This window comes from Saccopteryx bilineata, chromosome 1 (genome assembly GCF_036850765.1).
Source record: "Saccopteryx bilineata isolate mSacBil1 chromosome 1, mSacBil1_pri_phased_curated, whole genome shotgun sequence".
NCBI classification, from domain to species: Eukaryota; Metazoa; Chordata; class Mammalia; order Chiroptera; family Emballonuridae; genus Saccopteryx; species Saccopteryx bilineata.
The window spans coordinates 159,976,886-159,989,934 of NC_089490.1; the positions used below are offsets into that span (position 1 = coordinate 159,976,886).

General features: G+C 43.1%; 1 protein-coding gene across 1 annotated transcript in view; it reads right to left on the reverse strand.

The window, feature by feature from the left end:
- INTS9 (integrator complex subunit 9) overlaps positions 1-13,049 on the reverse strand; it is a 106,606-nt gene that overhangs the window by 55,574 nt on the left and 37,983 nt on the right. Inside the window, exons 3-4 of the mRNA XM_066278604.1 lie at positions 7,457-7,517; positions 1,983-2,045 (exon numbers count right to left, since the gene is read on the reverse strand). Coding sequence (XP_066134701.1) covers positions 1,983-2,045; positions 7,457-7,517 — 124 coding nt within the window. The remainder of the gene's footprint in view (positions 1-1,982; positions 2,046-7,456; positions 7,518-13,049) is intronic.

Below are 13,049 nucleotides of genomic sequence, written 5' to 3' on the forward strand. Positions count from 1 at the left end.
ATACAATATTTAAAATAAAGAACAAGTAAATTTAAATCAACAAACTGACCAGTATTTCAATGGGAACTATGCTCCTCTCACTGACCACCAATGAAAGAGGTGCCCCTTCCGGAAGTGCGGCGGGGGCCGCATGTGGCCCGCGGGCCATAGTTTGGGGACCCCTAGTATAGACTTTAGGGGACATTAAGATGTGTATGGCAGTTGTATGAGATTATAAATGGTACATTCCAAGGGGACTGGTAGGAGGTGTGGCTGACTCACCTACTGGTCAACGAAGACTGGACTGTGGTAAGTAACTCTCTCCTGCTTCTTCAACTCCTATTTCTTCCCGACCATACAATGCCCTGGTTCTACTTTAGAACAGTAATTATTGCTAACTTGTTATAAACACAAGTTATGACAGAAGTTGAAAATAACTTATATGGCTTTTGAGCAGCAATTTTCAACCCTTTTCATCTCATGGCACACATAAAGTATATAATTACTAAAATTCTGTGGCACACCAAAAAATATATTTTTTGCTGATCTGACAAAAAAAATAGTTTTAACTCATTCACACTGGATGGCTCTTGTTGTGATGGCTGTTGTCATTTTTTTAGTTTGACAATCTAAGGAAAAATGGTTAGTGCCCCTGACTAAATATTCATGTACTACACGTTTTAGAAATTCTTGTGGCACACTATTTAAAAATCGCTGCTCTAGAACCTTAAATATATCAATTCTTCTTTAGCTCACCAAAAGTTGAATTGTGAAATGGTAACTGCCTAATTTCAAAGTTTAGTACTCTATGGAGCAAGTCAAGTAGTTACCAGAACACCAACTGCAGGCTGGTTCTCCACCGCTGTCCACACACTGAGGGCTGCAGCAGTCAGGCCCGAGCAGTCACCGGAGATAAACACGGCCCCTGCGCTCAGGAATCTTTGAGCAGATGGAGAACGGCTTCACCAATTCCCAAGTGACAAATGAAGATGACAGACTACCTGCAGGTAGGGATAGCTCAGGGGTTTGATAACTGTCTCCCTTCTCCTTTATTCTTACTCCTTTAACCTCAGACTCCCTCCCTTTCTGCAACCTTCAATTATCACATCCTTTGTTTTCCTTCCTTCCTTTCACTCTGGTACCCCAAGGGTACATACACAGACTTTAAAGACAGCGAAATGTTTATCTACAGGATATCAAAGAAAGTGCAGCAATGGGAAGAGAGGGGAGAAGAGAGGACAAAAATAAGAGAAGCTGCACTCTAAATTTCTTTTTTCTCTGGCACTGAACTGTGACAGTACCTTCTCTAGGCGCTGTAACCCAGTGGGGCATGGAAACAACAGGACGGCAGCCTCTCATCAATTTCCTCAGGAACCCTGGACTAGCTCCTGGCTTTCCTACACTTCATCTGTCTGTGGAGAACTCCATCTAGTCACTCTGGGGATCAGGCTGTCAGCTGAGATTAGTTTCCTTCAAAACGAATAGAAACTGATCTCTGCTTCCTTTAAAGGATGAAATTGGTCCCGGACTCTTACAACAAGTCTCACTGTGACAATAATATGTAAATGACAGATATCTATAACTCAGTTCAGAATCCATGAATTTCAAGCAATGTTCAATGTGATCTTTCATGCCAGCAAGAATTTTTACAGTTTACCGCATTGGCTAAATAACAGTAATTCCAAATTTATCCACCGTAAGCAAGAATGGGAAAAGTATGGCTAAAATAAGTCACAGGCATTAAAATTACAAAACTCAAAACCATGCCCTAGGACAGGTGTCAGTGGGGATTACAGAAAGCTAGAACAGGGAGAGTAATAAACGATTCCCAGACAACATAAAGAACTCCAAAATGACATTTTAGCTGTATAACAAAGTGACTGGAATAACAGATTCATTTCAACCTGAAAACAGGAAGCCAAGCCCCTTCAAATTATTTGACTTCATTTTGAGAGATGACAAGATATACCTTGTTTCTACAGTGAGGTTTGCTTTAATCTTACCTCTGGCAAGCAGAATTCAGGAACAGAATCCACAAACACATGACCCGAGCACTCCTTTAGCTCCTAAAAATAATGAAAAAAAAAATTCTAGGAAGAAATATCCAATAGATATAGCAACAAAGAAACTTCATCCCCAAACGAAACTTTGCTTGGAGAATCACAGCCTGCTAGAGCTGGAGGGAAGCTAGGTCGTTTAGGCCAACTGGTTCCAGGTGAGGCTCAGGGAGCTGAGGGGTCTCCTTCAGGATAAATGCTGGTAAGTGGCTGACTCGGGACCTGGAGGCATATTTCTTGATGTCTCTTCGAGAAGCCATGTGTGGACACATGTTGCTTCCATTATTCATGATCCAATGCTTCCTGAATAACATTTTGTATGCCATACCAGCAACATCAGAGTACTCGGGGAACTGATGAAGCCAAGATTCCTGGGCCTATCTAAAGCCTAAGAGTTCAGAAACTGGGGATGAGGTCATAGAACGTGTATTTATAACAAGCACTTCCAGTAAGTTTGCTCTGTAATCCGGTAAGGTGTCCTGGCCCTAGAGCCTCTTCCTCCTCCCCTCAAGGGGCAAGGTAAGGAGGAAGATGAAGAATAGAGGGTATGGATTAAACTATACCCCTCCCCATCACCTTCATCTTTGTCCTTGCAGAGCATATGATTCAGGATTATAAACCAAATGTAATCATTCAAAAGAAAGTAAGTATACTTGTAGTTCAACGGCCCACTCTGCTCATGACCTATCATAGTTGGTAGGTCTGTCTTATTTGGATTCCCTCACAAACGGACCCTGAGACAAGGGCAAGCACAAGCTTATGTGGATGGTGCTGAAAAACAGGAGGACGCCTGGTCAAGGCACATAGGGGAGTTGATGCTTCCAGCTCCTCCTCGTCTTCTCTCTCTGTCTCTCTCTCCTCTCTCTCTCCCTCCCTTTCTCTCTCCTCTCTAAAATGAATAAAATTAAAACAAAACAAAACAAAACAAAACAGGAGGACGATGGGTAACTGATAAAGGGAAAGGAAGATGGTGGATAATGGATGTGTTACTGAGCTACACACCACTGTGGGTACATTGGACCTGATCCATGGAGACACTCTGGTGTATAAACCATACACCTTGGAATTATCCTACCCAGTGGCATTCATATAGCCATCCCTGCCTTTTATAACTTCAGGAAGAACTTGCCAGGAAACCATATAGGCACTGGCAGCTGGGAGAATGACAGAGCACGCTGAGGACACAGGAGTGGGCCACCAACAGGGTCGGCTACTAGATGCTGTCCTCCCTCTCTGCAACTTGAAACTGAAATCTATGGAGAATTTTTCGTTCCATCAAGGTTAAAGCTATTTATGACTTTATAAAAAATATATAGCTTTGTTGATAGTTCGCTCTTTCCAGAAAGAGAACAATACTGTTAGAATTTTGTTCTATTGTGTTTTCATTAGTCACTGAACATATATTTTTATATATTCATAGATATGTATCTATATTTATATTTGAGTCTGAATGATTTTACTTTCAATCCTTACTGGGAGATAGTATTAACTATATGGTATTTTCATTTTGAATTCTGTAAGTCTCATATCAGAACCTTGACAGAATATTTCCTCCCCTTGCCTTTCACAATTAAAGTCTGACTCCTTTCCTTACATAAATTTAATTTAACCAGTAAAAGGCTGAGCTAAAAGACTGCAAACAGTTCTTTTTTTTTTTTTTTTCCTTTACAGGGACAGAGAGAGACAGAGAGAGGGATAGACAGGGACAGACAGGAACAGAGAGAGATGAGAAGTATCAATCATCAGTTTTTTGTTGCAACACCTTAGTTGTTCATTGATTGTTTTCTCATATGTGCCTTGACCGCGGGCCTTCAGCAGACCGAGTAACCCCTTGCTTGAGCCAGTGACCTTGGGTCTAAGCTGGTGAGCATTTTTTATTTTGCTCAAGCCAGATGAGCCCGCGCTCAAGCTGGCGACCTCAGGGTCTCGAACCTGGGTCCTCGGCATCCCAGTCCAATGCTCTATCCCCTGTGCCACCGCCTGGTCAGGCTGCCAACAGTTCTTAATTACAAGGTATGTGCCAGCTAAAAACAAATAAGCAATTATGTTTAATAGGAGAAGACTCCCAACTCCCTTAGGATGAGGTTAAAAATGACTGCAGACAAATCATGGGAAATTTCAGAGCTCTGCCTGGTCTTCAATTGGCTATGTGATCCTCTTCCCCATATGGCTACATATCAAGGCATGCCTACCTCGCATGACAAAGCCTCCGCGCAGACTCCCTCCCTCCCGGCTGGGGACATGCATTTACCATTCTGCACACTTACACTGTCACTGTATTTTAAACGCCACTCCCTTCTAATGAAATACTCTCACATCCACAGGCAAGGCATTTTGCTCACAATGCACAGGTAATGGGATGCTTTCTCAGGAACAATGATTTACAGCCAGCAAAATCAGCTGCACAGGCTCCGTCCTGAGTGTCACATAATTTTACAGACTGACTGTGAGGGAAATCTCATTTCAGAGTACATATGTGGCTTGCACTTGAGGTTAGGGTGCAGTTCACAGGAATTAGTTCTGGAAAAAAAAGCACCTCTTTATTTAACAATATCTATTACGAGAAGAAAATGCCTTACTCAGATGAATCACTTTAAGGATCTTTAAACTTATTTCACCTGGCCTGTGGTGGCACAGTGGTTGCAGTGTTGACCTGGAATGCTGAGGTCACTGGTCTGGAACCCTGGACTTGCCCAGTCAAGGCACACACAAAGAGCAATCAGTCAATGAACAACTAAAGTGAAGCAACTATGAGCTGGTACTTCTTGTTCCCTGCCCCTCTCTCTACTCTCTCTGTAAACTTAATTAAAAAAAATTCCTTAAACTTATTCAGTCTTTCAATTGTGAGACACGGGAAACAAAGGCTGATTTAGAAGACTAAGAATGGCATGAATGAACTTTGAAGTTTTTAACCTTTTACTTCTGATTTTTATTTTTAGAATAAAATTTGACTAGATTTTGTTTTAACATTTTTTTTGTACCTCTGATCTCTCATTTATAAATTAACTGCCTAAATAATGACCTGAGAAAGAAATTACTGTGATGATAATTTTTTTTTTTTTATTATTATTATTTTTTTCATTTTTCTGAAGCTGGAAACAGGGAGAGACAGTCAGACAGACTCCCGCATGCGCCCGACCGGGATCCACCCGGCACGCCCACCAGGGGGCGACGCTCTGCCCACCAGGGGGCGATGCTCTGCCCATCCTGGGCGTCGCCATGTTGCGACCCTCCTGGGTGTCGCCATATTGCGACCAGAGCCACTCTAGCGCCCGGGGCAGAGGCCACAGAGCCATCCCCAGCGCCCGGGCCATCCTTTGCTCCAATGGAGCCTTGGCTGCGGGAGGGGAAGAGAGAGACAGAGAGGAAGGCGCGGCGGAGGGGTGGAGAAGCAAATGGGCGCTTCTCCTATGTGCCCTGGCCGGGAATCGAACCCGGGTCCTCCGCACGCTAGGCCGACGCTCTACCGCTGAGCCAACCGGCCAGGGCTGTGATGATAATTTAATGTTAAAAACTTAATAGCCTAGCCTGACCAGGCGGTGGCGCAGTGGACAGAGCATCGGACTGTGATGTGGAGGACCCAGGTTCGAGACCCCAAGGTCACCACCTTGAGCGTGGGCTCATCTGGTTTGAGCAAAGCTCACCAGCTTGGACCCAAGGTCGCTGGCTGGAGCAAGGGGTTACTCGGTCTGCTGAAGGCCCGCAGTCAAGGCACATATGAGAAAGCAATCAATGAACAACTAAGGTGTTGCAGTGCACAACGAAAAACTAATGATTGATGCTTCTCATTTCTCCTTTTCTGTCTGTCTGTCCCTGTCTATCCCTCTCTCTGACTCTCTGTCTCTGAAAAAACAAACAAAAAAACAAAAAAAACTTAATAGCCTAAAAAAAATAAATGATTTAAGTCATTACTTTGGGTTTTGTTAGTCAGATGTTAAAGTCAAAAGGACCCCAAATTTTAGATTCTTAGACTACTATGTTTTTTTTTTCATAAAAAAAGGCTGTGACAAAATCATAGGTCATAGCCTGGAAGGCCCTCTTTACCTAAGAACATGTTTTCACCCCATTCCCCACAGAATGCACTGGCTGGGAAGGTTAAACACCTAGCTCCTCAGTCCATTCCTCATGTGGCGACCAAAGGGATCCAATCAAATGATGACAGTGCCTTCCAGCAATCCTGCTGTGGCCTCTCATCACTCCAAAAAGATACAGCTGACCAGGTGTTGAGGCAGTGGACAGTGTCGGCCTGCGACAGAGGGCCCACGTTCGAAACCCTGAGGTCGCCGCTTGAATGCAGGCTCATCTGGTTTGGGCACAGGCTCACCAGCTTGAGCACAGGATTGCTTATGAGGTCACTGACATGACCCCATGGTCGCTGGCTTGAGCCCAAGGTTGCTGGCTTGAGCAAGGGGTCACACTGGCTTGGCTGGAGCACCCCAGGTCAAGGCACATATGAGAAAGGAATCAATGAACAACTAAGGTGCTACAATGAAGATCTGATGGTTCTCATCTTCCTCCCTTCCTGTCTGTCCCTATCTCTCTCTCTAAAAAAAAAAAAAAAAAAAGACACAAACTTTATAACATCCTACCTACCTGATCTGACCTGACAGAAACAGTTCAAATCTCACATAACTCAAGGATTTTAAAGTTATTTAAAAAAAAAAAAAGGTTTAATCCTTCCAGTCATAGACTTGGTGGAATTCTCTAATAAGCATCAACTTTGAAAAATCTTATAGCAATTATAAAAATAATAGTTTTCCTTTTGTGGGGATGAAATGTATTTGCAGCTGCAGCTCTTAAATTTTTTTCATATGAGAAAATTGGGCCTGAATCTGAACACAGCATTGCTATAAAGCTCTTAAAAACAACAATCAGCCTGACCACGCGGTGGCACAGTGGATAGAGCATTGGACTGGGATGCAGAAGACCCAGGTTCAAGACCCTGAGGTCGCCAGTTTGAGTGTAGGCTCATCTGGTTTGAGCAAAGCTCACCAGCTTGGACTCAAGGTCTCTGGCTTGAGCAAGGGGTTACTCGGTCTGCTGAAGGCCCACGGTCAAGGCACATATGAGAAAGCAATCAATGAACAACTAAGATGTTGCAACAAAAAACTGATGATTGATGGACTTCTTATCTCTCTCCGTTCCTGCCTGTCCGTCCCTATCTGCCCCTCTCTCTGACTCTCACTCTGTTTCTGAAAAAAATAAATAAATAAAATATTAAAAAAAAAAACAAAAAACAAAAAAAAAACCAATAATCACCAAGTACGAAAGGCCCTACCTGGATCCTGGGATCTTTTCAGGGAGAATGTGTGCGAGGGAAAATCAGCCCATCACTCACACTACTATTGTGACTATTGTGTGGCCCTGGTATGAAAAGAGGGTTTTCCCCTGGGTGCAGATACATTTCAGTTAATCATTACCTTGTCCAAGAAAACATTTCCATCCTTTAGGGACCAGCCAGGAAGATTAGACAGCCTGGGACTGCAAAAGAAAGGAAAGAAAGATTAAATTATCCCAAATAGATTATAATTTTTAGTGATTTCAAGGTGACTGTGTTGTCTCCATAAAATTAAAAAGAGCTTGAAATTATCGGCAGCAATGCTCATCCAAAATACTAATCAAAAAGATAAAAAAAGAACCTTGTAGCATCAAGCTTAAGAATTATGAGGCAACAGATCATTAAAAAGCCAAAAAGTTTAGCACTAAAATTGGGAAAATTAAAAGAACACTATGCAGAACAAAAAAAGAAAAAAGGAAGATGAGACATTAGAGCATTTTATAGTTTGCCAGTCACTGTCCCCAACTTCACCTGACTGGTGTCTGACGACCAGCCTGAGGGGAAGGCCAAACAGGGTCATAATCTGTGGATGAGAAAAGCTCAGGAGAGAGGCCAGGTGCTCTGGCAAGAACACTTAGCTCCCCACCGGCCAGCACTCACTGCAAATGAAAATACTCAAATTCCAGTCAAATTTACATTCTGGATTTACTGCTTGTAAGTGGATGTGTCTCTTGTCACTTGTGGCTTGAGTTTCCTCTTTCACAGGCCCAGCCTCCTAACCACTGTCTTCGATTCTGATCATGCTCCTGCCTGAATCCAAAGTCATCTTTTTGTTTAACTTTTTACCTAGAAATTACTTCAGATTTACAGAAAAGTTACAAGAATTGAACAGACAACTCCCAATTATCCTTATTAACTATTAACATTTTACCACATTTGCTTTGTCATTTTCTCTTTATGTCATTTTCTATTTATGTGTATTCATGTAATTTTTTCTGACCCATTTGAGAGTTATAGGCATGACACACCCTTACCACCTAAATGCTTGAGTGCCTGTTTTCTAATAAGGACTTTCTCTACCTAGACACAGTATAATAATCTAAATCAGCCCTGGCTGGTTGGCTCAGTGGTAGAGCGTCGGCCTGGCGTGCAGGAGTCCCGGGTTCGATTCCCGGCCAGGGCACACAGGAGAAGCGCCCATCTGCTTCTCCACCCCTCCCCCTCTCCTTCCTCTCTGTCTCTCTCTTCCCCTCCCACAGCCAAGGCTTCATTGGAGCAAAGTTGGCCCGGGCGCTGAGGATGGCTCTGTGGCCTCTGCCTCAGGCGCTAGAATGGCTCTGATTGCGGCAGAGTGGTGTCCCAGATGGGCAGAGCATCGCCCTCTGGTGGGCATGCCGGGTGGATCCCGGTCGGGAGCATGCGGGAGTCTGTCTGACTGCCTCCCTGTTTCCAACTTCGGAAAAATACAAAAAAAAATTATTACAATAATCTAAATCAGGAAATTTACATTAATTTTATACTAGTATGTAAGCTTTATACCTTATTCATAGTTCCCAAGTTATACCAATTCATATTTTACTATCTATACAATGCCTTTTATAGAGAAAAAGGAAAATAGCAATACAGGTCCAGGATCAAATCCACATCACATGGTGTGTTTAGTTGTCATGTCTTCAGTCTCCTTTAATCTGAAAGGATTTCTCAGCCTGTCTGTGTTATGACCTTGTCATTTTTAGGAGTACAAAGCCAATTATTCTATATAGCATCTTTGAATTTGGGTTCGTCCAGTGTTTCCTCATGATTAGATTGGGATTATTTTTGGTAGGAATGCCGGACAAATGATGATATGTGTTATCAGAAGGCACGTGATGTCAGCTTTCTTTTAGAATTACAAACCTAATCTTGCCTCACCTGTTTAAAGCAATGGTCTTTCATTGCTGTTAGGATAAATAACAAGTACATCTTGGTATATTAAGCTTTATGCCTGCCCCTCTGGTTTCTTGCTCTTTGTTTCCTTTCAGTTTCAAAGAAATCTTATCGCCTGTCTGGGACAGTCACACAATTGTTCCTTCAGCCATGAGGCTCTTCTCCCCTCCTTCATCCCCCCTCTTCTAGCCTATTTAGCAGGAGCTTATCTATCCAATCTTTCATGACTCCAGTTTCTACACAGAAAAGGCATGGAGATGGCATTCTAGTTGGATAAGGGGAAGGGATTGTATGAGGGACTCTTCCTGAAATTTTACTTGAATAATCTTTTGTGTATGTTGTCCATGCCAAAAGCAGATAAGACAGAGGGGAAGAGAGTCCTAAACCTTGCAGCTGCCTACTTTCTCTGTTCCCTCCAAACTCTGCCCCTTGTCCCAGTTTCTCCTTGACTACTTCTATCCAGATCTCACCTCAGTCGTCAGAGACACACGCAAGTCTTTTGCTGTTGCCTAGCCCTAGACCATCACTAGAGGATGTTGTCCTGCTTTGTACTACACGGCTTCATCATTTTAACAGCGTGTATGAGACTTGATATGTCTGTCCTCCAGGAGGACAGGTATGTCTTGCTAATGGTCATCTCACCAGCACCTGAGTGCTTGACACATAAAAAAAGATTCATTAATGAATAACTGAAGATCAACACCTACCTCATTCTCCTACAGCACTGCAAATGATAAGGCTGTTCCCTGTTTCCTTTTTCTACAAAGACCTCCTCCATCTTTACCTTGTAACTCCTATTCCCTACTCTCCCATACAACTACACACTGCCAGAATTGTGAGTCCTTTCTGTGTGAGTCCATGACACCTGCTTACCTTGTCATAGCTTTTATTTTATTTTATTGTAATTGCTGTTTACTGTCTCCCTAAACTAGAGCTTAATTCAAAGATTATTTTATTTACTATCATATTCTTGTACTATGTTCAGAGTAAATTTTACAAATATTTTTGAGTGAATGTCATCATGCCTCTTTCATTATTTTGTGAGCATAAAAGTAATGCAATTCAAAGTAGGAAGTTGTAAAAATGAAAAGTATAAAAAATTAATTGCATACCATATTTACTGTTTCACTATTTTATTTTATTATTTTTATTTATTTATTTATTTTTGTATTTTTCTGAAGCTGGAAACGGGGAGAGACAGTCAGACAGACTCTCGCATGCGCCCAACCAGGATCCACCCGGCATGCCCACCAGGGGCAACGCTCTGCCCACCAGGGGGCGATGCTCTGCCCCTCCGGGGCGTCGCTCTGTCGCGACCAGAGCCACTCTAGCGCCTGGGGCAGAGGCCAAGGAGCCATCCCCAGTGCCCGGGCCATCTTTGCTCCAATGGAGCCTTGGCTGCGGGAGGGGAAGAGAGAGACAGAGAGGAAGGAGAGGGGGAGGGGTGGAGAAGCAGATGGGCACTTCTCCTGTGTGCTCTGGCCGGGAATCGAACCCGGGACTCCTGCACGCCAGGCTGACGCTCTACCACTGAGCCAACTGGCCAGGGCTGTTTCACTATTTTAAATAATAGATTACTTTTAAATGCCTTGGGTTATTTATTTACCCAATTTCTTTTTTAATAGATTATTATTATTATTATTATTTTTTTTTCTGAAGCTGGAAACAGGGAGAGACAGTCAGACAGACTCCTGCATGCGCCCGACCGGGATCCACCCGGCACGCCCACCAGGGGGCGATGCTCTGCCCCTCCGGGGCGTCGCTCTGCTGCGACCAGAGCCACTCTAGCGCCTGGGACAGAGGCCAAGGAGCCATCCCCAGCGCCCAGGCCATCTTTGCTCCAATGGAACCTTGGCTGCGGGAGGGGAAGAGAGAGACAGAGAGGAAGGAGGGGGTGGGGGTGGAGAAGCAAATGGGCGCTTCTCCTATGTGCCCTGGCCGGGAATCGAACCCGGGTCCCCCGCACGCCAGGCTGACGCTCTATCGCTGAGCCAACCGGCCAGGGCCAATAGATTATTTTTTAAGAGAGAGAGGGAAAGTGAGGAGAAAGATGAGAGGCATCAACTTGTAGTTGTGTCACTTAAGTTGTTTATTGCTTCTCATACATGCATTGACCAGTGGGGAGTGGGGTGGGTGCTCTAGCCGAGCCAGTGACTTCTTGCTCAAGCCAGCAACCTTAAAATCATGTTGATGATCCCATTCTCAAGCCAGCAACCCCGCACTCAGGCCAGTCACCTCGGTGTTTCAAACTGGAAACCTCGTTGGGCCATGTCAAAGTTCTACCCACTGTGCCACCACTGGTCAGGCTAAAATTTAGATTTTATATACATGTTTTTCTTGACTATAACATTTTTAATGGCATTCTTTTTTTCCTAAGAAATTCTGTTAAATAGTGGACGCAAAGAAATGTTCATCTATAATCATTATTTTTCTAATATCACCTCCCATATTTTATTAAAATAGATTTCTGTGGCAAGACTCCTTTGTTTTCTTGTTTAAAATTTTTATATAGTCAAATTTTGTAATCATTAAGAACAAAATAGTAAGTTCTTTCCCTTTTGTTCTTTCAAGTTTAGTAACTCTTGATAGTTTAGTTATTAACTCACTGGAACCAGTAACCAAATATTTTCATCCCTGTAGTCAATATTTTTTGGCATTTGCTGACACATTTCTGTGGATCTCTATCTTTGGTGCTATTGTTTTATCCCCCTATTTCAGATTTTTTTTCAAATTTATTGGGGTGACATTGGTTAATAGGATCGAGTAGGTTTCAAGTGTACATTTCTATGATTGTGTACTCACCACCCAAAGTCACATCATCTTCCTTCACCATATATTTGGCCCCCTTTACTCTTTAAAACCCCCCACCCCTTTCCTCCTGGTAACCACCATACTGTTGTCTGTGTCTGGGTTTCAGTTTTATAGCTCACATATGAGTGAAATTATATGGTTCTTAGTTTTTGTGACTGACTTATTTTGCTTAGCATAGTATTCTCAAGGCGCATCCTTGTCACACAAAAAGATGACTTTGGATTCAGGCAGGAGCATGATCAGAATCGAAGACTGGTTAGGAGGCTGGGGCAGTACTGCCTGTGAAAGAGGACAGTAACTGCAGCAGCACTGAAGCGAAGTGCCTGGATTCCAGAGCCCTTTAGAAAGTAAAAATGACAATGCCTAAATGTAGGCTTGACACGGGGAGTGTGGAATAGGGGCCAGAGTTAACTCCCGGCTTTTCTGGCTTTTACAACAGGATGCCATTCAGTAAGACAACGTACTGTAGGGAAAACAGGTCTGTAAGTGCCTGTGCTCCTCTTCGGGCCAAGTCAAGTCTAATGATAAATTCCACTTTGGGCATGTTGAGCTTTGAAGGCAAAGGCACGGCCAAAGATATAACTTTGGTTATATGAATATTTTGGATATATGAATCTTGAGCTCAAAAGAAAATTAACTAAAAATGCACATTTATAAGTTATTGTTTGAATGGTTATGGAATCCCTACACATTTATTAAAATTCCTTTGGTGGAAACTCTGATGGCCAACCACTGGATATTGAAGAATTCTGGTATGTGATGGCCAGTTGTAGAAAGATGACTCTCCAAAGCAGACAGAAGAGGAGGAGCCAGAGATCTCAGAGGAAAACCAGGAACACATTGCCCTGACCAGATAGCTCTGTTGGCGAGAACATTATGCTGAAGTACAGAGGTTGTCAGTTCGATCCCTGGTCAGGATACATACAGGAACAGATCAATATTTCTGTTGTCTCTGTCTCTCTCCTTTCCTCTCACTCTAAAATCAATAAAAAAAACAT